At 40.4% G+C, this 26,440-nt stretch overlaps 1 protein-coding gene across 2 annotated transcripts in view; it reads left to right on the forward strand.

Moving 5' to 3' along the window:
- MAML2 (mastermind like transcriptional coactivator 2) overlaps window positions 1-16,972 on the forward strand; it is a 404,047-nt gene extending 387,075 nt beyond the window's left edge. For both annotated transcript variants that reach the window (XM_081545396.1, XM_081545397.1), the window contains exons 4-5: window positions 8,441-8,552; window positions 13,597-16,972. In XM_081545396.1, coding sequence (XP_081401522.1) covers window positions 8,441-8,552; window positions 13,597-14,615 — 1,131 coding nt within the window. In that variant the 3' untranslated portion in view covers window positions 14,616-16,972. The remainder of the gene's footprint in view (window positions 1-8,440; window positions 8,553-13,596) is intronic.
- The last annotated feature ends 9,468 nt before the right edge of the window (window positions 16,973-26,440 follow it).

Consider the following 26,440-nt stretch of genomic DNA (forward strand, 5'->3'; position numbering starts at 1 on the left):
GTTTGATCCCTGGGTTGGGATGATTCCCTGGAGAAGGAAATGGCAACCCACTCCAGTATTCTTGCCTGGGAAATCCCATGAGCAGAGGAGCCTGGTGGGCTACAGTCCATGGGGTCCCAAAGAGTTGGTTTTCTCGGGGGCTTCCCTGATTGTTCAGACGGTAAAGAAGCTGCCTACAATGCAGGAGTTACGGATTTGATCCCTGGGTCGGGAGGATCCCCTGGAGAAGGTAATGGCTATCCACTCCAGCATTCTTGCCTGGAGAATTCCATGGACAGAGGAGCCTGGCGGGCTACAGTCTACAGTCTGTGGGGTCACAAAAGAGTTGGACGTGATTTAGCGACTAAATAACAACAACAACAAAAGGTATAAACATAGAGAGTGATAATGTAATGGAGGGAAAAATAAAACCCAGCCTGGGGAGACTGAGGAGAGTCTTTCAGAATAGATAAAATTAGACTTTGACTTTGAAGCACTATAGTACCCTGATGGATAAAGTGGCCACCATTCCAGGAGGAGGGTGGCCGCAGACCAAAAGGTATAGCCTGATGTGTGTATATGTTGGTTAGTTTGAGACTCTGTTATGAAATATTTAATTTATAGTGAAAAGTATAAATTATAACCTTTATTTTTTTAAGACATGACAAAATGGAATTAATTTTAGAGTCCAGAGCATGTGAGAAGAAATAGTGAGAAATAAATTTATTTGACTCAAATAAGGAATAGTGAGAAATAAACTTACAGGTGAACTTGAATGCTGCCCTAAGGTATAGGGGAACCACTGACCGGATGGGTAAATGACACAACTAATTTATACCATAAATCATAGTTTTGAAAACTCCATTCTCCCTACCGCCTCCCTCCCTTGTGATGATCTTCATAAACAATACAGCTTGGAAACAAGGGCAGTAGAAGAGAAAAACAGATAATCTAAGATTGGCTCCCTGGGAACACGTTCATCATTCCCATCAACACTACTGATTTGTTGACTTGTAACAGGCAGAGGCTGAATTTCTGGATTTTCAGCTCGCATTAAAAGGCAAGGAGATGTCCCCTGAGGGTCTTGTCCTGGCCCCATCCTAACTCCCATGGAGCCCAGTTGAGTCACCACTGGGACAGGTGCAAAGGGCAGGGGCATAAACTATGGGAGATGAATAGGAATGAGGCTGCTGTTTTTGTGATTTTTATAAGCCATTCACATTTCTTTTTGTTTGGCCACCATTGAGGGTGCCTGTGCTTTTTAGCATATCCAGGAAGAAACAGTCTTTGATGCCACTTTACATTAGCATATGCTTTGTAGTCATTTGCAGTCAGTTGGCGAGGCTACATAGGCTCCTAAATTGAGACATTTTTCTCATAAAAGTGTATTATCCTCATTCTCTATTATTCTCCCACCATTGAAGAGAAGATGAGAGAGATGAGTAGAACTTGTTAACAACAGGCATCAGAATTACCAACGTGTTCTGTGTACCTACTATGTGCCAGGCACCATGCTGAGTTTTTACAGAATTAAAAGGATTAATCCTTCCAAGGGGAGCTTGAGGGAGGTCCTAGAATTATCCACATTTTGCATTTTGAGATGGCAAAACTGAAGCAAGGCAGATATGGGCCACAGAAGATGATCTCTATATAAGCTTTTTGGGTCTAAGATAACAGAATATGAGATACTAGTTGTGAAGTTAAATATCACATTGCACAGAAATAATCCACAGGGATGGCCTGTGGGTTTACACTTGCTTAGAATAGGGATGTCCTTCTTGTGCGAATGGGGCAGGCTTCATTCAGTGCTGGAGTCTTGTCTTTGCTGCTCTTCACCACAAAGGGAGCGTCATAAAGTGACAAGGTGGCAGTTCTATCACAGCCCATATTCAAGGTCATGAACTCTAACTCATTTGTGAACAAGTACTTTAAGAAACTCAGGTTCCAGAGATACGTATGTTACTCTTTGAACAACCTAAGTAACCCCTCAGGAGAATAAGGCATCAATAAGTAGGTTGAATATATGCGAAAATAAATCCAGATTTGAAATCTAGTCCTTAATGGAGAACCAAGGGCCTAATTATCACAGGTGTGTGTGCAAGAATTCTGTTTTCTTGAACAAAAACACCTAATTACATAAGAAAATAGGATGGATGCCTCTGAAAAAGAGAAGACTTCAGAAAATCCCATGCTTGGCATAAAAATCAAAACTGTCAGCTTGCACAATAGTTTACAGCAGGAATGGTTGAATATTGCCACATTTGGGTTCATGGAACATCTAAAGCTGTTTCTTGAACATTTAGGGTTTGGGCAAAATCAGAAAGAGTTTCATCAACCACTTTTTCCCTTAATTTGTAAACCCATGTTTAAAAGAAATGTAATCCATATGTTTCTGATTCATTTACACTTAGCTCATCAAAATTGTGTTTTATATGAATTACTTGATGCCCCAAATTCCCTCTGAGCCTTTCAAGTCTTTCTCCTTAGAAACAAGAATTTGAATTTGGTTTGTTGTTGTTTTAAAGCCACTTTTTTTCCCTTTATAGTTGATTTATTCAACTTAGAAGGTTTGGAATTTGATGGGAAACTGAGACATACATGGTTTAAGTGGGTTCTAAATTAGGTAGCCCACATTTGACTTCCATCTAATTTACCCATCTGTTACAAAGTTTTCTTTTCTATTTATTGATTTTTCTGTAACTATATTGTATCTACTACTATGAGCAAGAATTCCTTAGAAGAAACGGAGTAGCCATCATAGTCAACAAGAGTCTGAAATGCAGTACTTGGATGCAGTCGCAAAAACAACAGAATGATTTCTGTTCGTTTCCAAGGCAAACCATTCAATACCACAGTAATCCAAGGTTTTGCCCCAACCAATAATGCCAAAGAAGCTGAAGCTGAATGGTTCTATGAGGACCTACAAGATCTTCTAGAACTACACCAAAAAAAGTGTCCTTTTGATCATAGGTGATTGGAATGCAAAACTAGGAAGTCAAGAGATAATTGGAGTAACAGGCAAGTTTGGCCTTGGAGTACGAAAATGACACAGGGCAAAGGCTAACTGAGTTTTGCCAAGAGAACACCCCAGTCACAGCAAACACCCTCTTCCAACATCACGAGACGACTCTACACATGGACATCACCAGATGATGAATACTGAAATCAGACTGATTACATTCTTTGCCACCAAAGATGGAGAAACTCTATACAGTCAGCAAAAACAAGACCAGGAGCTGACTATGGCTCTGATCATAAACTCTTTACTGCAAAATTCAGCCTTAAATTAAGGAAAGTAGGGAAAACCCCTAGGCCATTCAGGTATGACCTAAATCAAATCCCTTACTATTATACAGTGGAAGTGACAAATAGATTCAAGGGATTAGATCTGATAGACAGAGTGCCTGAAGAGCTATTGATAGAGGTTTGTGACATTGTACAGGAAGCAGGGATCAAGATCATCCCCAAGAAAAAGAAATGCAAAAAGGCAAAATGGTTGCTTGAGGAGGCCTTACAAATAGCTGAGAAGAAAAGAGAAGCTAAAGGTAAAGGAGAAAAGGAAAGATATACCAATTTGAATGTAGAGTTCCAAAGAATAGCAAGGAGAGATAAGAAAGCCTTCCTCAGTGATCAGTGCAAAGAAATAGAGGAAAACAATAGAATAGGAAAGACAAGAGATTTCTTCAAGAAAATTAGAGATACCAAAGGAACATTTCATGCAAAGATGGGCTCAATAAAGGACAGAAATGGTATGGACCTAACAACAGCAGAAGATATTAAGAAAAGTGGCAAGAATACACAGAAGAATTGTACAAAAAAGATCTTCATGACCCAGATAACCATGATAGTGTGATCACTCACCTAGAGCCAGACATCCTGGAATGTGAAGTCAAGGGGACCTCAGGAAGCACCACTACAAACAAAGCTAGTGGAGGTGATGGAATTCCAGTTGAGCTATTTCAAATCCTAAAAGATGATGCTGTGAAAGTGCTGCACTCAATATGCCAGCAAATTTGGAAAACTCAGCAGTGGCCACAGGACTGGAAAAGGTCAGTTTTCATTCCAATCCCAAAGAAAGGCAATGCCAAAGGATGTTCAAACTACCACACAATTGCACTCATCTCACACGCTAGCAAAGTAATGCTCAAAATTCTCCAAGTCAGGCTTCAACAGTATGTGAACCGAGAACTTCCAGATGTTCAAGCTAGATTTAGAAAAGGCCGAGGAACCAGACATCAAATTGCCAACATCTGTTGGATCGTGGAAAAAGCAAGAGAGTTCCAGAAAAACATCTACTTCTGCTTTATTGATTACACCAAAGCCTTTGACTGTGTGGATCACAACAAACTGTGGAAATTCTTAAAGAGATGGAAATTCATAAAGAGAAACCTTTATGCAGGTCAAGAAACAACAGTTTGAACTGGACATGGAACAACAGACTGGTTCCAAATTGAGAAAGGAGTACTTCAAGGCTGTACATTGTCACCCTGCTTATTCAACTTATATGCAGAGTACATCATGAGAAATGCTGGGCTGGAAGAAGCACAAGCTGGAATCAAGATTGCCGGGAAAAATATCAATAACCTCAGATATGCAGATGATACCACCCTTATGGCAGAAAGCGAAGAGGAACTAAAGAGCCTCTTGATGAAAGTGAAAGAGGAGAGTGAAAAGGCTGGCTTAAAACAGCATTCAAACAACTAAGATCATGGCATTTGGTCCCATCACTTCATGGCAAATAGATGGGGAAACAATGGAAACAGTGACAGACTTTATTTTCTTGGGTTCCAAAATCACTGCAGATGGTGACTGCAGCCATGAAATTAAAAGATGCTTGCTCCTTGGAAGAAAAGCTTTAACCATCCTAGCCAGCAGATTATAAAGCAGAGACATTACTTTGTCAACAAAGGTCCATCTAGTCAAAGCTGTGGTTTTTCCAGTAGTCATGTATGGATGTGAGAGTGGATCATAAAGAAGGCTGAGCATCGAAGGATGCTTTTGAACTGTGGTGTTGGAGAAGACTCTTGAGAGTCCCCTGGACTGCAAGGAAATCCAGCCAGTCCATCCTAAAGGAAATCAGTCCTGAATATTCATTGGAAGGATTGATATTGAAGCTGAAACTCCAATACTTTGGCCACCTTATGTGAAGAACTGACTCATTTGAAAAGACCCTGATGCTGGGAAAGATTGAAGGCGGGAAGAGAAGGGGATGACAGAGGATGAGATGGTTGGATGGCATCACCAACTCGATGGGACATGAGTCTGAGCAAGCTCCAGGAGTTGGTGATGGACAGGGAGGCCTGGCGTGCTACAGTCCATGGGGTCACAAAGAGTCGGACACGACTGAGCAACTGAACTGAACTGAACTGAACCTATGTCAATTATTTTTATCTTCGAAAATTTGAGTTTCTTTGAGCTTCATGTAAAGTTGCAGTGAAACATTCTAAAAACTCTCTGATCCATACTGAGAAAGACAAAAGCATTTCCTGATGTCCAGAACTGATATGAAACTCACAGCCAGGCTATTTTGTTTTCTGTTGGACTTAAACAATTTTACAGAATACGAAGCTCAGACAATATTGCTCTGAGACTATGATAAAATGAGACAAAAGAAGGCCACTTCATAATTTTGTCTACAAACAGACACAAACAAGGTCACTCTGCAACTCACAAAATACGAAAATTTCCCATCTTTTGCTGAATGCATGACAAATAATTCTTTACTCAGTGATAGAATCAACCTCACTTTCTGATAGCTTACAACCTAGAACAAATCCTTGCTTCCTTAGACCCACCCTAAGTCACCCAATCAAAGCCCAAATCCTGTAATATTCTCAGTTCTGCTGAGACACTGTGTCATCCCTCAAGATGTGTTTTCGTCCTCCCTCCAATGAATGGTAAACCCAACAGGTGTGTTCCTGTTACTGAACACAAATCCATGTGCCTGACACACAGTGAGTCCAAGCAACACAAAATGTCAGAGCTTAGAGCAGAGAAGCATTTATTACAGGGCCAAGGAGACAGACGGCTCATGCCCCCAAACTCCACAACCCCAGAAGGGTTTCAGCAAAACACTTCTAAAGGCAAGATGAGGGAGGGAGTGCTCAGTTATCGCAAACTTCTTGGTGTCAGAATTCTTTGTTTTTGCAACTGCCCAGCTAGGTCAGGTGACAATGTTCCTGAAAACCTCTAACAAGACAGATGTTATTCTCTGTTCTGCAATCTTTTATCTCTATATGAATGGACTCTTAAAGATCAGAGCCCTGAGCATGGGAAATCTCGTATATTTCAGGCTCTAGGCAACATTCTTTTATACAGAAGGTGCAGAGCCCGCATGACTAAGCACAGCCAACAGAGCACAAAGGTTAAAGGGAAAAGGAGCAGATCTAATATGGAGTTCGGTTTGTTCGTCCCTGTTACATGTGTGGTGTTCTTTGGCCTCATATGGACCTTCCCAGGTGGCTCAGCGGATAAAGAATGTGCCTGCAACTCGGGAGACCTGGGTTCAATCCCTGGGTTGGGAAGGTCCCCTGGAGAAGGGAATGGCAACCCACTCTAGTATTCTTGCCAGGACAATTCCATGGACAGAGGAGACTGGGGGGGCTGCAGTCCGTGGGGTCACAAAGATTCAGGCACGACTGAGCAACTAACACTTGGCCTCATATAAAAAGAATGCCCCTGTTTCATCTGTTCACCTCCAAATTCACCTACTGTAAAGATCTAAAGGTGGCTGATACCAGAAAGGAGAAAAGAAGGGAATCTGGAAAATGTCTGGACTCTCAGAAGGGGGTGCAGAGAAACGAAGTAGCAGCTTGTATCATGTGATCAGAAAGCCTAAGTTTTTGACTCAGGATCAGGTTTCAGTTCTGCTACTGTGTGATCTTGGACAAGCTACTCAACCTAAGGAAGCTTCTGTTCAGGGATTTGGGGAGGTCGAAGAGGACCCTTCCTCGGTGGGACTTGGTAAAGACACAAAGAAGAAGCTGAGGCCCATGGCCGAAACAAGTTTATTGAAGGAAGAATAGCAAGAGCAGAAAGAACAGAAAGAGAACCTCAAGAGAGAGGTGGGCCAAGCCAAGAGAGGTACTGGCACCAGAATGTTGAGGTGGGGGCGGGGTGGGGGAGGTTGTTGAAGACACGGCTTTTACCTGTTCATTTAGGTGGGCGTGGGCTGACAGTTTTGATTGACAGTTGCAAGTTACTTAGCAACAGGTTGTCTTTTCCATAAATCAGCTTGTTATAATCAGATGCGTGTGTGTATAGACTATTTCTAGAAGAAGAAGTGAAGTCGCTCAGTCGTGTCCAGCTCTTTGCGACCCCGTGGACGGTAGCCTCCCAGGCTCCTCCGTCCATGGGATTTTCTAGGCAAGAATACTGGAGTGGGTTGCCATTTCCTTCTCCAGGAGATCTTCACGACCCAGGGATTGAACCTGGGTCTCCCGCATTATAGGCAGACGCTTTACCGTCTGAGCCACCAGGGGAGCATTATACCAGGGAGTATATAGACTATTTATGAACCCTTAATAGGCTCCCGGCTGCCTAAGGTCACTCGAGGACACAACTTTGCATCAATGGCCATGCACTGGAGTTGGAGAAGCCCCAGTGGTTAGTTTGTATCTATTGGCTGCCTAGGGCGCATGCGCAGGAGTTGGACCCGTTCTCTGGTTATTTTGTAGCCTATCTGTGAGTTCTCCAGCGCCGCATTGGGGCGTGTCTGGGGTGGGATTTAGAGATCAGCTTGCATCCTTTTCGGCCTGGCCACCTCTCAGGCCTAACTTCCTACCTAACACTTCCATTCCTTATCTATTAAGTAGGAATGATCAACCTTATGAAGGGGAAAATGAGATAATATGAACAGAATGCCTATGTCAGTTATCTGATAGGTTATCTCCTCCTATCTCTCAGGTTGCCAAATTTAGCAAATAAAAACACAGAATACCTGAGTGTCCTGCATTTTATGTGACAGTCTTATTCCTACACCTTCCACACATGGTGGGGCCAGAAGTACATATATAGGTACCAAAGTATATCAGGTATGCCACAAAACAAAACTAGAAATACCCACCTCTGAAGTCACAGAAAATTTGTCCTCTCTGAAAGCTAATTGCAAAGTAAAGAAAATGAGAGTAGTTACTAGACTCAAAACACATGCTGAATGTTAATGAGAGGTAGAAACTAAACTTTTATGAAGGAAATTGAAATCTAAAAGATCAGTCTCTAAATAGAGCCCATGATTCGCCACTGACTTGAAAACATGAAAAAAAAAACAAAAAACCAACTAGGATCCATGATTCTTAACTATGACCGCAAAATTGTTCTTACCTTTAGAGTAACAGTGTTTATTCAGAATTTGTTACCTTTTGAATAATAATATTCTTACCCTTTTGAATAACAATCTCTACATTTTTACAAGTGAGAAACTAACAATGTAGTTTATTATATTTTCATTTGTGTTTTCTAGGAGAAAATTGCTCCACAAGATCAGATAAACAGACATTTGACAAGGCCACCCCCAGATTATAAAGACCAAAGAAGAAATGTGGGCAACATGCAACCAACTGCTCAGTATTCTGGTAAGTGTTCTTAAAAATTAATAAAAATCCTAACTGTGAAAAGAAGAAAACCGTTCAGTTGTTAGTATTCCCTCCTTTCCTCGTTTCATATTTAATTGTAACATCTTTCTAAGACTCCTTCTCTAGCTCCCATTTAACTTTCAATCAGGACCAAATGACTATTTTTTAGTCCAAGCATCAGTTTTTCTAACTTATTTTTGTTCCTCGTTCACGGTTTTCACTGCTCTCAGGATTACCTCTGAGAGTCTAAAAAGCATAAATATTTTCTAAATGCTAGGTTCAACTATTCTTCTCCCAACAGCATATTTTGACCCAGACATTGTAAGATAAGCAGACGTTTTACCCTCACGGTCCCATTTGTAATTTGCATGGAGTCCCATCATTCTGTCTCCACTTTGGGCTCATCTCCCTAAGACAAATAGCCCTATTACCAAAAAATAATTGAAAAGAAAATTATGTCTTTAGAAAGTCTCTCAAAAATACCAAAGGTGGATTACATGTAAAGTATAAAGCAAGGGACTTCCGTGGTGGTCCAGTGGTTAAGGCCCCTAGCTCCCAATGCCTGGGGTCCAGGTTTGATCCCTGGTCAGGGAATTAAAATCCCACATATCTCAATGAGGAGTTTGCATACTGAAACTAAGATTTAGTGCAGCCAAATATATATATATATATATGTATATATATATGTATATATAAAGCTATGTATGTGTATATATAGGGGCTTCCCTGATAGCTCAGTTGGTAAAGAATCTGCCTGCAACATGGGAGACCCCAGTTCAATTCCTGGGTTGGAAAGGTCCCCTGGAGAAGGGAAAGGCTACCCACTCCAGTATTCTGGCCTGGAGAATTCCATGGGCTGTACAGTCGCAAATAGTCGGACATGACTGAGCAACTTTCAGTTGAGGCTTCCCTTGTAGCTCAGTTGGTAAAGAATCTGCCTGCAGTGCAGGAGACCCAGGTTCAATCCCTGGGTTGGGAAGATCCCCTGGAGAAGGAAATGGCAACCCACTCCAGTATCCTTGCCTGGAAAATCTCATGGACAGAGGAGCCTGGTGGGCTGCAGTTCATGGGGTCACAAAGAGTCAGGTGCAACTGAGCGACTAACACTTATGTATATATAAAGCAAAACTTCTTAACAGATCTCTCAATGTAACATAGATGACAGACGCTACCCCTAAAATCTCTCTCCTTCCACTCTCTGAACTCTAAAAAAATCTCTCTCAAACCTGGCCTGTGTGGCCCCTGCTTTCTCCTACTCAGCATCTATTCCAGTCTTTTCTGTCCAGAACTCTCTGGACATTCTCATGTAAATTAAGCTTGTCCTTGAGTGTCCCACATTCTCTCCGCTTTACCTGTTGTCTTCATCTGTCCAGGAAACTGTAAGGGAGATGCTGTAAAGAAGGAGGGGCTGTGAATATTTCTGTTCATTACTATTTTCTGATCCTGTTAAGTATAGTAATCAATATATTGTTCTAGTTTATTTAAACTCTTTCAAATGCACCAGATTGCCTCTTTCCACTGAAATCAGGAGTGGGATATATGTATTACATTCTCTAAGATTGCTTTGCCTCGGGGCAAAAACAGGATTCTCTGTTTGAGTCTGTCTTCAAGGAGGTTGAATGACAAGATGGGTTTTATTCGGAGCATGGCTGCTTATACCATAGCCTGCTTAGCCCACCAGTGGGCTTGGGGTAAGCTAAGCGCGCTTTGAAATACTATGTCAAATACAAAGTGAACGTTTGGGCTTTTCTTTTCCCATCCATATAAGATTCTCAGGGAGAGCAGGGAGAGGCTGGTTGGTGGCTCTATCGTGTCATCAGGGATCCAGGCTTCTTTGTTTTTCTATCCCGCCTTCTTGAGTGTGTAGCTTCCCTTGTAAGGGTTGCCTGGTGGCCACCACATCACCCAGCTTCGTATCCACATTCCAGGTAGAAAGATGAAAGAAGGGAAAAGGTGAAATGGCCTTCCAAATGAATCAGATTCCCTTTTTAAATTAGGGGTTTTGGGATACTCAACTAGTAACTTCTGCCTTTAGCCAGAATTTACTCACATGGATTCCCCCACCCCCACCCTATCAGCAAAGAAGTTTGGTAAATTGTGGTTTTTCAGCTGGGCACATTGCTGCAAAATGAAGGCTGTGTTTCTAATGAAGACATGGAGGTTGGTTATTTAGACCTGTAAGTCTCTTCCACAGTGTATATAGGCATTTTGTAAGGGAGGCATCCTTAGCATCTAGCAGCTAACTCTCAGATGGGTAAGAATCACTGTCCTAGAGTGCTGTATTTCCCATGTCTTCTAAGAATGAAATAAACATCAAGCACAACACAAACTCTTTTATCATTCTTTATTTCAATCTCAGGACAATAATAATCACTTCGGCTAGATGTTAATCTTAAAAATGATGTATGAAAAGCACCTAGAACAATTTCTACCACATATTAGGAGCTTCTAAATATTAACTGTGATTAATATTTTGCGATCTTTATGGAAATTCTCTCTTTCCTGATCATTTAAAAATATAGCTCTCTAGAGGCGTAGGATGGGGGAGTGGGAGGGAGACTTAAGAAGGAGGGGATATATGTATACATATAGCTGACTCATGTTGTACAGCAGAAACTAAGATAACATTGTAAAGCACCTATGCCTCTGCTGCTGCTAATGCTTCAGTCATGTCCGACTCTGTGCGACCCCATAGACGGCAGCCCACCAGGCTCCCCCATCCCTGGGATTCTCCAGACAAGAACACTGGAGTGGGTTGCCATTTCCGTCTCTAATGCATGCATGCATGCTAAGTGACTTCAGTGGTGTCCGACTCTGTGCAACCCTATGGACAGCAGCCCACCAGGCTCCTCTGTCCACAGGATTCTCTAGGCAAGAATACTGGAGTGGGTTGCCATTTCCTTCTCCAAAGCACCTAAACTCCAATTTAAAAAATACTTTGAATGATAAATAATTAATAAATAATGTGTGTGTGCACACACTGTAAAACAATTATTCTCCAGTTTAAAAAATACTTTGAATGATAAATAAATGAATAATTTTTAAAAGTGTAAAGTAACCTAAATAAAGGGTACAAATTTTGAAAAGAAAAAAAAAAGAACTTAATAACACCAACCAAATATGTCAACTTTTGAAAGATGTCCTCTTAATTCAAAGTGTTTACTCTATAACCATTACCATTCTAGACTTTGGTCTTACAGGCTATTGCCTTTGGAAAATTGAATTAAGTTGAATTTTTTTCAAAATTGATTCTATGCTAATGTCACTGCAGATGTTTGCTACTTAAGTGACCCTAACAATAAATGTTTTGGAAAAGATAAAAAAACACAGCTCTACTCACAAACCTTTTCAGAGCATATTGTTAGAATAGGGGACACCTACAGGGAATGATTTTTAAAGCCTCTAAATTGTTTTCCATAGCATTTCTATGATGGAAATTCCTTTTCATGAAACCTCCAGATACCAAGATGATGTTACTTAATGTCATTAGCAGCCTGTGAACTCTGAGTTATTGTCCAGGTATCTCCTGACTCTGATCCCTCTTCATTAAGCAGTGCCCTGCAAACACAGTCAGGGCCCTGCGCTAAACCTGGAGATACAAGGAGACACAAGAGACTGCTCCTGCTCCAAGAGGAATGTAGTCTAGTAGCACATATTTTTAAACAAACAGCAAAGACTTCTGTCTTTCAAGGTGTGTACCATGCTAGCTGTCCTCAAGCAGCAGGGGAGAGCCTAGGGTTATAATTGCAGCCCTTCTCTTTTCACACACTGCCATTCTGATTTTCATGTGTGTCTAATTATCTGTTTCTCAGTATCTCTGATTCTCTGGGCTTCCCTGCCCCTCTGCAGGGAGAGTGTTTTTCTCCAGGTAACAACTTTGTTTTAATCTCTCATTCATTCATTCAGTAATTATCAATTGAATACTTACTTTGCACCATCCACTACAGTTTGAGAAGACAGTGAACAAAACAGGCAAAAATTCTTTCTCTCCTGGAACTTATTATCTAGCAGGCACTTTTATTTACCTTTCTGGCATTCCATTTTTACCACTCACAATGTCTTCCTATGATGATTTTAACCTCCCCAAGCCAGGAAGATTTCAGTGTATTGATTAATCACTATCTGATAGGTGGAGCCTCCCTACAGGCTGTGATTGAACATTCAGTCACTTATTTACAGGCTTCGATGTAGCCTCAACTGCAGCTCCATGGATTTCCCAGCACAGAAACTAAATGCCAAGTAAAACTTGAAAGAGCAAATGCTGCTTGAGAGAGGAGGCTGGAATATCAGGGAAAGCTAAATGAAGGTGCTTGGACCTTGGCCTGAGCCTTTGAAGAAAAGATAGGGCTTGGTGAAGTAAGAAGGGCATCATGTGAGAAGGAAATGGCATGAGTGAAAGTAGCTCATGGTGTGTGGATAACAATGCAATGATAACTCTACCTCCTAGAGCAGAGTACTCTCTGTACGGAAATAATCACTGGAGCAGGGATGTTCCAAAATTCCAAATGTTTGACAAGTTGGGAATTTACCCATTTTGTGGCAAATCCTTGAGTGGGGATGACAAAGATGAAAACTGGACATGATTTTCAAGGCTATAGATTTGGACCATCAATCTAGTAGCCATGTATAAGATACATCCACATGTTCTAATTTGGACCCTGGGGCAACCAGTAGCATGGATTTCATGACAGCTGGGAAGTCAAAGTTGTAGTCGTTGGTCTTGAAACAGAGTAAAGGTAATTCAAAACGGAAGATTGACTATCATTCCTCAGTGATTCCAGGAGAATAAAGCCTAAAAAACAGAACCATTCTATTTCAGTCTTTTTTCTATAATGTGTGAACTCTTGACCAAGGGATAACTTAGGGTGATACTTCCCTCAAAAAGCTGTCTTATTCCTTTTATGTAATATACTGTGATGATTATTTCTCTTACTTTGTTCTTACACCCAAAGGCAGTCTCAGAGCTGATAAGCTATTGTCAACTGCTGTAAGAGAGGAGATAACCTGCTGTTATGAACTAACATAATTATCTTCTTTTTCTTAGGTGGCTCATCAACAGTGAGTTTAAACTCCAACCAGGCTTTGACAAACCCAGTTTCAACACACACCATCTTAACTCCAAATTCCAGCCTCATGTCTACTTCTCATGGGACACGAATGCCGTCCTTACCCACAGCTGTTCAGAACATAGGGATATACGGGAACCTACCCTGCAGTCAATCTGGCACATACAGCGTCACTTCAGGAATGAATCAACTGACCCAACCAAGAAACCCAAACCAACTGATAGCCAATCAAAACAACCCTCTGATGCCTCGGCCACCCACTTTAGGGCCCAGTAATAATAATAATAATAACGTGGCCGCTTTTGGAGCTGGATCTGTTGGCAATTCGCAACAATTAAGACCAACTTTGACCCACAGTATGGCCAGCATGCCAGCACAGAGAACGTCGAATGTAATGATCACGTCCAACACGGCAGCGCAAAACTGGGCCTCTCAAGAAGCAACAGCCAAACAACAGGAGGCGCTGAAGTCAGCAGGAGTGCGCTTCTCCACCGGCACGACTACAGCCTATGCTCCAAACCAGTCATTGCAACAGGCGGTAGGTAGCCAGCAGTTTTCCCAGAGAGCAGTGGCTCCTTCTAATCAGTTAACACCAGCAGTGCAAATGAGACCCATGAACCAAATGAGCCAGTCACTAAATGGACAAAACATGGGTCCACTCCGAAGTCTGAATCTCAGACCAAATCAGCTAAGCACACAGATTTTGCCGACTATGAACCAGGCAGGGACAGGGCTGAGTCAGTCGAGGACAGTCAGCCAGCCACCCTCTCTGGCAGCCGGCAGTTTTCCTTCACCCAACCAAAGTTCCAGGGCATTTCAAGGAACTGACCATGGGAGCGACTTAGCTTTTGACTTTCTCAACCAGCAGACTGATAACATGGGCCCTGCCCTAAACAGTGATGCTGATTTCATTGATTCTTTATTGAAGACAGAGCCTGGTAATGATGACTGGATGAAAGACATCAATCTTGATGAAATCTTGGGGAACAACTCCTAGAGGAGAGGAGGGAGACAGTTCACAAACTCCAAGCACTAGAAGGCAGTATTTTACAAGGACTCTGGAAAGGCCAAACTGTTGATTTTAGTTGGACTCTAGGAAGATACCTTGGCTTAAAAATGGAAGGCAGAAAGTAACTGTAGTGGTGAACGTTTTGGTCCAAATGCTTGTTTTAAATCTCAAACCTGGAAGTAAAACATTGGGATCACCTTTCCCTGTCTAAACCCCAGGACACAGTATCCAGTTTATCCAAGCAGAATGGTGATGTTGATGTACAATTAATTGTATAAAATAGGCTTCCCAAGCTCCTTTTCTCCCTGAAAGAAAAGTAATAGAACTTGTAGCTTGTTTAAACCCCATGTCATGCAGAGGCACTAGTTCCAAGCAACAAGCAACAAATTCCTTAATCTGCTCCAACAGATAGATGTATGTGTGGTTTAATCTCTCCACTCCATCTTTTCATTTAGGTTTCCTAAAACTTCCAGGGTAGGTTGAAATGTTAGAGATTTGTTTGGAGTAACCAGTGCCCTAAGTAAAGGAAAACTGGAGAACATAGAGAATATCCAGTGGACTCTAGAATTTCTTCCCCAGACTCATCCCTCACTTTTTCAGTTTTCCCACCGATCCTGTACCTCAGCAAGATGCTATGTCTAGTGATGAACAGGAACACAGAACTGGTCAACTTTTTTCCACAACCAGTTTCCAAGTCCAGTTTCTGAATCTTCAGCTTCAAGTATGGTCTGTCCTAATCATACTGAAATATTAGTGCACACCAGCCTGCATCAGATTTCACTATTTAAAAGAGAAAACACTCCATTGGGCATTGCTTTAAAGGAGATGTATTGACCACAAACAACCTGAGGTGTTGCTGATTGTCGATGATGCCTGCTGGTTAGTTTCCACACTGAGTGAAACTGAACCTGACCCTCTCTGCTTATTTTGATGGTCAGTGACTGATTTGTAAGAAAAGGAAGTTTGGAGACCAAAACTGAAATTATAAAGTGTCATGTTTTGGTTGAAGGTAAGAAGCAAAAGGTCAGAACCAGGGATGGTGGGTACATATCTGTTTCATAGGGTTTGAAGGAAAGTGTAATTGAGACAAAAAAAAACCCAATCTGGCCTTATTTAGACACATTATTTGGGTGAACAACTAAGTAGAATGTGATCTGTCAGTAGCAGTCTGCTCATTCTGTTGTCCCTGATGTGATGAATCATTGCCACATGCTAGATGGGACCTTCATATCCAGGTTTTCTCCCTCAGGGCAGAGCACTGTATCAAAGAAAGAGTTCCTGCTGAATTGAAACAGATCAGCTGTAAAATGGGGAAGATGTATGCTGATTTGGGATGTATGCAAAATATTACTATCATTTTCCTCATTACAGAGGAACACAGGTTATCTTTAGCCTGTTTAGTTATACACTCACATATTCAATTATAAAAAGATATTTAACTGAAATCATTTAATAACTCTTTAAATACTTGTTCTAGAAAGAACACATTTTGAAAGTTCTGCAAAGCCCTCTTGTGGTCTTTAAAATGTCTAGAAGCACTCTCTTTCTTTTACACAATACCAACATCACTGGCCCAGAATCTTTTCTGTGCTAGGTTGTAAATATAAATAAATTGCTTGTTTTGTAAACTTTTGTAAAGAATATTTTGGTAGAAATACTTAAAGCATATTCTTTGGGTTATATTTATACATATGTGAAATAAATATACTATCAAAAGGTTATATTTTATACAAAAAGTAAATTGTTACCTTTTGTATGCTAATATACAAAGTTTTGTATAATATGATGGTTTATTTTTAGCTCTTACACTTCACCCTAGATGATCAAGTGGGAACTTTTGAAAACTATCAAGAGGCTTGTTAGACAAATTTATATTCTGAAACCTCAATAAGAAAGCATTCCAGGTTTCAACTCTTTCCTTTTTTTTTTCCCCTGCTCCCAAATCCTTTTTTAAACCCATAGTTCTTGTGTCTGGTTTGATTTTTCTGCTGCACACAGTGTATTGGTCCTTGTTGCATGTGGTCTACCGTGTGTTTTCCCATTTTTATAAAACAATGTTTCTCCAGGCAAAACAGTGAGGAAGAATTATGTACATATGAACACTTTTGTTTTATGGCTCCTCCATATTACTGTATATATATCTGCCAGCACGTCTCAGTTACACTCCTGTAATTCAGCTTATTTTTACCCTAACATAAATAGTATGTTTTTGTAGTAGATATCAAATTTAAGAGATAAAGCAATCAGAATGTTTGGATTTTCTTCTATCTTAATGTGAATTTCATAATTAATGTCTATTTATTCAGCTATTCATTAAAATACAGGATTCTTTGGAAAAAAAAAAATGGTGTAGTCTATAGTTTCTGTTTGTTGGCAGCCTATTACCAAAGATGATGTAAGCTGAGATAATGACGATTTGATAGACATTTGCAGCCAAAACTTCAGGATTTGCAACTTAAAAGCTATGAGAATACAATCTCCCTTTTATAAAAATACCAGACTACTTAATTGTTGGCATTGCTTATCATTCTGACACATTATCCTTGAGGTAGAAGTAATTTTTCCTTTTTTTTTTAATTCAAAGACTAGAAAGTAATTTAAGCAAATAATTCATTCTTGGCTTTGTGTTAAGCCCACTGAAGACAGACAACTCTGTTCTAAGTGAATGCACTAATATTACTTGCATTACTGTAACTGTACCCATAACTGTAAAGATTTCAATTTGTAAGACAAGTATTTTGTATCATGTATAATTTCATGTGTTAAAAAAAATAGCTTAAAAAATTCTGAAGTGGTTCTCTTGTATGAAATCATGTTTCAGTCACCAACAATATTGTTGCACTATCACAGAAAGTTCTGATGGGCAAATTTATTCTTTGGGAAGCTTCTACTACTAGTGAAGGGCTGACTTGTCACATTTCAATATTCTTTACTTCACTTAGAAAGTTTGTATTAAGATCCCACATGCACAACAACTACCAAATCCTGGAGAAACATCGCCTAATTCTCAGGCATGGTGAACCCTTGCCTGGCCTGCTGTGTGGCATTTGGTCGACCAGGCTGACTGAACACCGAACAAGGTAAACACAGCCTCACTGAGCATATTTACACAGTCCTTCTTGGGAGTCAAGGAGACTGAGAAAAAGATGGGCCTTTGTAGGAGACAAGGGGAACCATTCTATCAAATTTTCTTGCTCAACTGTTGAAATATGTTGTTGGGGTTCCATTGTCCCTCCCCCCTCTGCCAAAAAAAGATGTGTGACATTATCCTTTTTATTAGCATTATTCATGGAGCAATAATAAAATTGATATTTTATGTCCAATGCCTGTCCAATGACTCCAGAAGGTTGTAAACAAATAAAATCAGCATCAAAGAGAAAGATAAATACCATATTCTAACACATATATATGGAATCTAGAAAAATGGTACTGAAGAATTTATTTACAGAGCAGCAATGGAGAAACAGACAGAGAATAGACTTATGGACATGGGGAGAGGGGAGGAGAGGGTGAGATATATGGAAAGAGTAACACAGAAACTTACATTAGCATATGTAAAATAGATAGCCAATGGGAATTTGTTGTCTGGCTCAGGAAACTCAAACAGGGGCTCTGTATCAACCTAGAGGGGTGGGATGGGGAGGGAGATGGGAGGGAGTTTCAAAAGGGAGGGGATATATGTATACCTATGGCTGATTCATGTTGAGGTTTGACAGAAAACAACAAAATTCTGTAAAGCAATTATCCTTCAATAAAAAATAAATAAAATTTAAAAAATGATAACAAAGGAAGCACATAAAAAAATGAAAAAAAAAAAAATCCGTAGCCAACAGGATCCATTGTTATTCATGATTTATGAAGAGTTACTCCTCCACCCAAGAAGGACATCAAGCACAGAAAGTGTCCAGGAACAAGAAAGGCCATCTGAAAACCCATGGTGAGGTGAAGCCAATGGACACATTTTTATATTTTCTTTTTTGTTCATCTTTCTTATACTACCCAGTACTAGTAAGTCTTCCATGGGGCAATCATGTCTCCAAATGCCAAAAAAGAGTCAAGAAAAATAAAAATAGATGACAACAAAAAATTCCTAGGTAGAAAAGACAAAGGCAAGAGACTCCTACAGGATGTAGTTTGTACTTTCGAGAGGGACGAGATCATAGAAATGAAGCAACATCAAAGTTGATTGAAAACCTCATGAGAGAAAAGAAGTGGGGAAGTCTAAACTGGAAAAATTTTAAACGTACATCAATATACACTTCATATATATGTAAACACACTACATATAATATTTATACATAATCTAAATAAGGCATAGATGATATGATAAACATGGGACAACGCAAGTGTTTGTGTTTGTGATGGAATAAATGAATGAAGGAGTTGAGCTATTGAATGCATCATTCTAATGGCTTCTGATGAGTTGAATTTTGAAAAGAAAATAGAGAAATAAGAATGAGAGAGAAACCCTGGTGGGTGATAGGAACTGTGAGATACGGGGGGTGGGAGTCACAGGCTGGAGGGGTGTGAAAGCAATGGGCATTAAAACTACCTTTTGACCAACCTAGAGGGGTGGAGTGGGGAGGGAGATGGGAGGGAGGTTCAAAAGGGAGGGGATATATGTGTACCTATGGCTGATTCATGTTGAGGTTTGACAGAAAGCAACAAAATTCTGTGAAGCAATTATCCTTCAGTAAAAAAACAAATTAAAAAAAAAGATTAACAGATTTCATCACACAAATACTTAATTTTTCTGTACTAAACAAAGACTGCCTACCTGCCTGCTAAGTCGCTTCAGTTGTGTCCGACTCTTTGCGACCCCATGGAATGTAGCCCGCCAGGCTCTTATGTCCATGGGATTCTCCAGGCAAGAATACTGGAGTGGGTTACTAGGCCCTCCTCCGGGAGATCTTCCTGACCCAGAGAATCGAACCTGCATGTCCTTCAGCTCCTGCATTGCGGGTGGATTCTTTACCTGGCCTAAGACAAATGGAGAAGTATATTTTCAACATATATAATATGCAAATGATTTATAACCTTACTTTACTTTTAAAAGATACATTGGGATGTAAGTCTATACCATAAAATTTACCCAGTTTAAGTGCAAAAAAAAAAAAAGTAAATAAAAGACAACAAAAATAAAGATGAAATATATAATTCTAAAATTATCAAATCAATCCTAGTACGTACCCAGGGAAGGATACCTGAGAAGAAAGAGGGTAGACATGTGAGTGCAAAAGAGAGAGAAAGCTCAGCTGCTTCCTCTGTGCTTGCCAAAGGTAGCACACAGGCTTAAATGGTGTATCCGCTATTTCCATTTTATATCTCTCTGACTGTGTTTCCTCACTCTAAAAGGAGGACTGGGTGCTGCAATAATTCTACATTTCTTCCCAGCTCTAAAACTCTGTGACTGTGTGACTGATTTTTTTCCAAAGCTAAGTGGAAAGTTAACCAAAAAGACTCAAAGCATCATTTTTTAAATACAGAAATCACTGTCCAATCAACCTTTGGAAAAATTTCAGATTTCTAGTCAACTTTATTTACCAAAGCATCCTTCTCCTTGAAAATTAAATCATATGAGAATGAGATTTCGTTAAAAAAAAAGCCAGAACTTGTCTATAGACAGATAGAAAAGTAATATAGATGTAGGTGCCCACTGACTAAATACAAGTCCTAAAAATCAAAAGCTGGGGTGTGATAGTAATTGGTCATTTTCTTGTGAGATCATAGAATTTCATAAAATATTTGCCTACCAAGGAGGAGAAATTCCATACCTTGAGTAGTGTACTTCATTGGATATATAATAATGGACTTTTGTGAGTTTTAAATGGCAGTATAATATCTTTTAAATACACTTCCTAATTAAGAAAACCAAAATTTCAGGGTATGAAAGTGTTTGTCAAATGCAGATTAGTTAAAATGTTAACTAATTTTGACCAAAGTTAAAATAAATGAGTTATCATATATTTGATAACTTAATATGTCCTTGACAACTATAATCACCATAAATAATCATATGGAAGTGAGAAAAGTGAGGAAGAAGAGAGGTAAACATTCAAACTCTAGAACTTTAAGACAACAGTCAATTTGACTGGGCAAGAACTTTAAACAGAAAAATTCACTGATCACTCTGTGTGAGCAGATAGTTTAAACCAAAATATTATCCATCCAAACTATAGAAACTAGACCAGGCATCCCTTAAGAAATAAAAGGATCACCAGCTATCCCCAAACAGAATCCTTCAGCACAATACACTCCAGCAACTTCCCAATGCTGCCATGTGTGTGCAAGCCTCTATCGATAGGGTTTTAAAAGCATTGCTATTCTCCAGATAGTGCTCACTACATGAACGCTAACATAAATCAAAAATACTAGCGCGTGTTCCCTGTAGTCACTGCTGCTTAATCCGCTTACTCCAGCCCTTCCCACCTTCACACAGGGTCATCTCTCCATGTAAGCAACATATTCCTCTTTCAAAAATCTTTTCTCTCATGAAGGTTTATAAATGCCTTATTGATTTTCTACACAAGGCCAGTCAACTTCTAACTTCACAAAAAGAGTTGAATAAAGTGGCTGAATCCACTGCAGGTTCCCTCCCAACATAACTAAAGTACTACTACCCAGGTAATTTTAGTTTTACTAACTGAGCTGGTTATAGAATAGCCATCATCAGTCTTGGAGTCCCCAAAGGGCAAAGACCTTCCTGTGCTCCTGCCTGACTACAAAGTGACAAAAGCATTGGCCAAAAAGCTACATGACTAGCTTGATTCTCTTCCCAGTCTCAGTCCTACATGCTAGGAAAAAAAGAATCTTGATGCAGATTCTGAAAACATTCTTTTGATATCTGATTATTCTTCCAATAAATCAGTTACTCAAAAAATAAATAAATAAATAAATACGCTTCCTAAGTTCCTATAACAGACAAAGTACAGGTAATGCCCTACTATTAACTTCATTGTCAATAATAACATTACTAAAACACCACACCGTGAGAACTGAGAAAACGTATTGACCTTAGATTTTTAAAACTAAATGTTGTCATCTCTGACCTCCATGCAATAATATTAAAAGCGGGCTTTTGTTATTTTAAGTTTTCCTTTTGCCAAATTGAATCATCATTAGTGCCAGGATGTGCATAAATAAGTAAAAACTTTTTTACAATACTTAGAATTCTATTAGAAATTCTATCAGAAAGAGGAAAGGAGAAAGAGAGAATAGTATATAAAAGATTGTGTAAATACATAGGAGGTTTTTATAGGGTTCTTTCAGCAAAAAGGATAGAAGGAGAAAGGAAAAAAGGGAGAAAAAGAGCTCAAACAGGCTTAGAGAAAGGAATTTACTGGTGGACCTAACTACAAAGGCCAGGTGCTAGTTCTGGGTTTAGGCACAGCTGAATCCAGCAGGTAACAACGTCATCAAGAAGTGGGTCTTTTCTGTCCCTCGCCTTTGCTGCCTTCTCTTGACCCCATTCTCAGGCAGGCCCCTCTTCATGGTGGCAAGATGGTTGCTAGAAGCTCTAGACAAATCCTTGTAACTCCAAGTCCAGCATGACCAACTTTGCATCTTACAAGCTTTGATTTGGGCATGTGCCCATTCCTAGATGATCACTTTGGCCAGAGAGGTGAGGTCTGATTAGCAAGTCCTGAGTCAAATGCCTTTCCCTAGAGGCAGAGGAAGTGTTAGTACTACCAAACTATGTGAACTAAGAGTGGGAAAGAGGTGATTTCTCAAAAGAAAATCTGATTGCTATTGACAGAAAAAAAAAAAGGTTACCGAGTCCAAGCTTGCTCTGCTTGCCGCACGTCAGGCCAATGAATCCAAGAGGTGTTGAGGCAAGGAATTACTTTATTTGGAGAGCTGGCTGACTGAGAAGATTGCAGAGTAATATCTCCAAATAACTATCTTACCTGAGTCTGGATGCCAGGTTCTTTTATGCATCAGAGATCAGAAAAGGGGGGAGGTGAGGAAACAAAGTAAAAAGGCCTTTAATCTTACAAATACCCCCTAGAATGGCAAGCCTCAGGCCAGGGGATGTGTTAATTTCTTTCTTCCTGACATCCACAGGTGAACAGGGTCCTGAACTACAGCACTTTTAACGGTCAAGCAGAGGAGCAGGATTCTCTGAAGCAGGCCTTCACGTATGATTATAATAACAAAAGCAATGGAAAGCAAGTCAAAGAAATAATTCCAACATGGAGTCAGAATTGACTTCTTGCAGCAAGAAGAAAGAAGGAAGTAGGGACAGAAGGAGGGCAGAGGGCAAGGGAGGGAGATAAAGACATTGAAAATAAAACCCCAAATATATACTATCATTTGTTGACTGCTGTATTTCCACACACACATCGTCAGTGTCAAAATCTCACTAACAACTCAAGCATACTCAACTGCTTCCAAATCAAACCTACTTACTGCATCCACCTCCTAGTCCCACACACCCAAGTGAGATACACTCTCTTCTGCCAGGTCAAGAGGAACCAGCAATCTAAGCTCAAAAGATGTGTATCCCCTCCCAGTGTATGCAGGTGGAGAAAGAATAGGATGGCGGTAATGAGGGAGGAGTTCTATTTGGAAGAGAAACTGACAGGTAAACATCACATCCTTCCGCAAGAGAAGAATCAAGACTGTACTGCCTTGGAGCCTTCAAATCAATGGTCTGGGGAGGAGAAGCATTAAGAACTCCCCTCTTTCCTCAGGATGCATGCCAGCTGCATTTTACAATGGGAATAATCGCCCCTTTCCTCAGGAAGTGTATTACAGTAGGCGCTAGGGTGGGACCCAGAGGATCAGACTTATCTCAAGTCCCAGTTTTATCTCCTGCTACAGTGCTCATCTGTTGGAGCATGCAGTCAGTTTAGTTTAGGGCTGAGAGTTCAGCTTGTCAAAAAGTATCGCCGGCTCCTAGTCAGGGAAATTAGAGCCGCTTCAAACAGTGCAAGGGTGAGAGAAACTCCGATGCAAGGAATTGGTGCAAAGGACTGGTTCCATGGGTGATGGATGAGCCGAGAAGCTGAATGGGGCGGTGAGGGTGTCCTGAGATGAGCAAAGAGTCAGACGCGACTGAGCGACTAACACTCTCACTTTCTTCAGAGCACAAGGTTTAAAGTGAAAGGAACAGAGCTCCTGCAGCGTCAGATTTGTTCTTCCCTGTTGTGTGAGGAAGCACAGAAGTCCTCTTCCTCATTCTTGTCACCGCGTGATGACAAGATAGTTACCTTAGCCTGAAGTCTGTGTCCCAAGTTGGAAACATCAAAGGCAAAATTATGAAAGGCAAAAAATGTTGCTTACAGAAAATCTTTACCTTTCCATTTGGGAAAGGTCACTCCGCCTCAAAGACTTCTACCACACCTCATTAGCTATGACTGTGTCTATGGCCTTTCAGATTTTTAAGAGAGGCTGGGTATTAAGGATTTAGAATTGTAGCGCTATAGTAGAGGGTAGCAAGGGAAATGGGTGGTTGGAAATGATGGTAAATACAAGTATAAAGACATGCATGGGAATGTAAAACATAAATTCAAGATGTTAATCATCTTTGAGGGGGATTATAGAGAAATGTGATTGAGAAGGTACACCCAAGGGACTCAAATTATGTTATTTTCCAATGAAAATTACATGACTGTTGTTTTTGATGCCTTTTTATATATCTGAAATAGATTCTTAGAAATGAAATGAAACCTAAGTTAAATTATTTGGAGTTTTCACTAACACATTCTATTGTGAATAAATGAATGAATATGAACAGTGACTGATTTTAGATTTGTTGTGGTATGCAGATGAGATACACTGAAAGGCCCTCCTAACTAAAATACTAAATTTTAAAATAAAAGGAAGGTTCCAAACCTACTGAAAAGCTACGAAAATAAAAACTATGTGTGGCTGGCATAAGCATAGTCATAAAGACCCATGGAGTACAATTGAGAGTACAAAAATAAACCCTCACATTTATAGTCAAACTATTTTTGAGAATGCCAAGACAATTCAAGAGGGAGAAACAGTCTTTTCAAAAACAGTGTGGGGACAACGGACATCCACTTGCAAAAGAATGGGGTACGACTCCTACCTCACACCATATAAAAAAGTGAGCTTAAAATGGTTCACGAGACCTAAATTAAGAACTGTATAAAGTTCTTAGGAAAAAACAGATATAGATCTCCATGACCTTGGATTAGGCAAGATTTCTTGTGCTTAGTCTCCCAGTCATGACCAGATCTTTGCAGCCCTGTGGACTGCAGCCCACCAGACTCCTTTTGTGGGATTCTCTATGCAAGAATACTAGAGAGGGTAGCCATTCCTTTCTCCAGGGGATCTTCCTGACCCAGGGATCGAACCCTTGTCTGCATTGGCAGGTTGATTCTTTACCATCTGAGCCATAGTTTCTTAGATATGACACCAAAAACATAAGCAACTACAACAACAAAAATAGATGGATTCGATTCAGTTCAGTTCAGTTCAGTTCAGTTGAGTCACTTAGTCGTGTCCAACTCTTTGCAACCCCATGAGCTGCAGCACGCCAGGCCTCCCTGTCCATCACCAACTCCCGGAGTCTACACAAACTCATGTCCATTGAGTCGGTGATGCCATCCAACCATCTCATCCTTTGTTTCCCTCTTCTCCTCCTGCCCTCAATCCTTCCCAGCATCAGGGTCTTTTCCAATGAGTCAGCTCTTCACATCAGGTGGCCAAAGTATTGGAGTTTCAGCTTCAACATCAGACTTTTCAACGAACACCCAGGACTGATCTCCTTTAGGATGGACTGGTTGGATCTCCTTGCAGTCCAAGGGACTCTCAAGAGTCTTCTCCAACACCACAGTTCAAAAGCATCAATTCTTCCGCACTCAGCTTTCTTTATAGTCCAACTCTCACATCTATACATGACTACTGGAAAAACCATAGCCTTGACTAGACGGACCTTTGTCAGCAAAGTAATGTCTCTGCTTTTTAATATGCTGTCTAGGTTGGTCAGAGAAGGCAATGACAACCCACTCCAGTACTCGTACTCTTTTGCCTGGAAAATCCCATGGATGGAGGAGCCTGGCAGGCTACAATCCATGGGGTCACTAAGAGTCGGACACGACTGAGCGACTGAACTTTCACTTTTCACTTTCATGCATTGGAGAAGGAAATGGCAACCCACTCCAGTGTTCTTGCCTGGAGAATCCCAGGGACGGGGGAGCCTGGTGGGATGCCATCTATGGGGTCGCACACAGTCACACGACTGAAGCGACTTAGCAGCAGCAGCAGCTAGGTTGGTCATAACCTTCCTTCCAAGGAGTAAGTGTCTTTTAATTTCATGGCTGCAATCACCATCTGCAGTAATTTTGGAGCCCCCAAAAATAAAGTCTCTCACTGTTTCCATTGTTTCCCCATCTATTTGCCATGAAGTGATGGGACCAGATGCCATGATCTTAGTTTTCTGAATGTTGAGCTTTAAGTCAACTTTTTCACTCTCCTCTTTTACTTTCATCAAGAGGCTCTTTAGTTCCTCTTCACTTTCTGCCATAAGGGTGGTGTCATCTGCATATCTGAGGTTATCAATATTTCTCCCGGCAATCTTGATTCCAGCTTGTGCTTCCTCCAGCCCAGCATTTCTCATGACGTACTCTGCATAGAAGTTAAATAAGCAGGGTGAGAATACACAGCCTAGATATAATCCTAGATGGATTGGACTTCATCAAAATAAAAAACCCATGGCTGATTCATGTCAATGTATGGCAAAAACTATTACAATATTGTAAAGTAATTAGCCCCCAACTAAAATAAATAAATTTATAAAAAAAAACAAAAAAAAACTCTTGTGAGCCAAGGCAGTGATCAAT

The sequence above is a fragment of the Giraffa tippelskirchi genome, chromosome 11 (genome assembly GCF_054371585.1).
Source record: "Giraffa tippelskirchi isolate mGirTip1 chromosome 11, T2T-mGirTip1v1.2.pri, whole genome shotgun sequence".
In the NCBI taxonomy this organism is placed as follows: domain Eukaryota; kingdom Metazoa; phylum Chordata; class Mammalia; order Artiodactyla; family Giraffidae; genus Giraffa; species Giraffa tippelskirchi.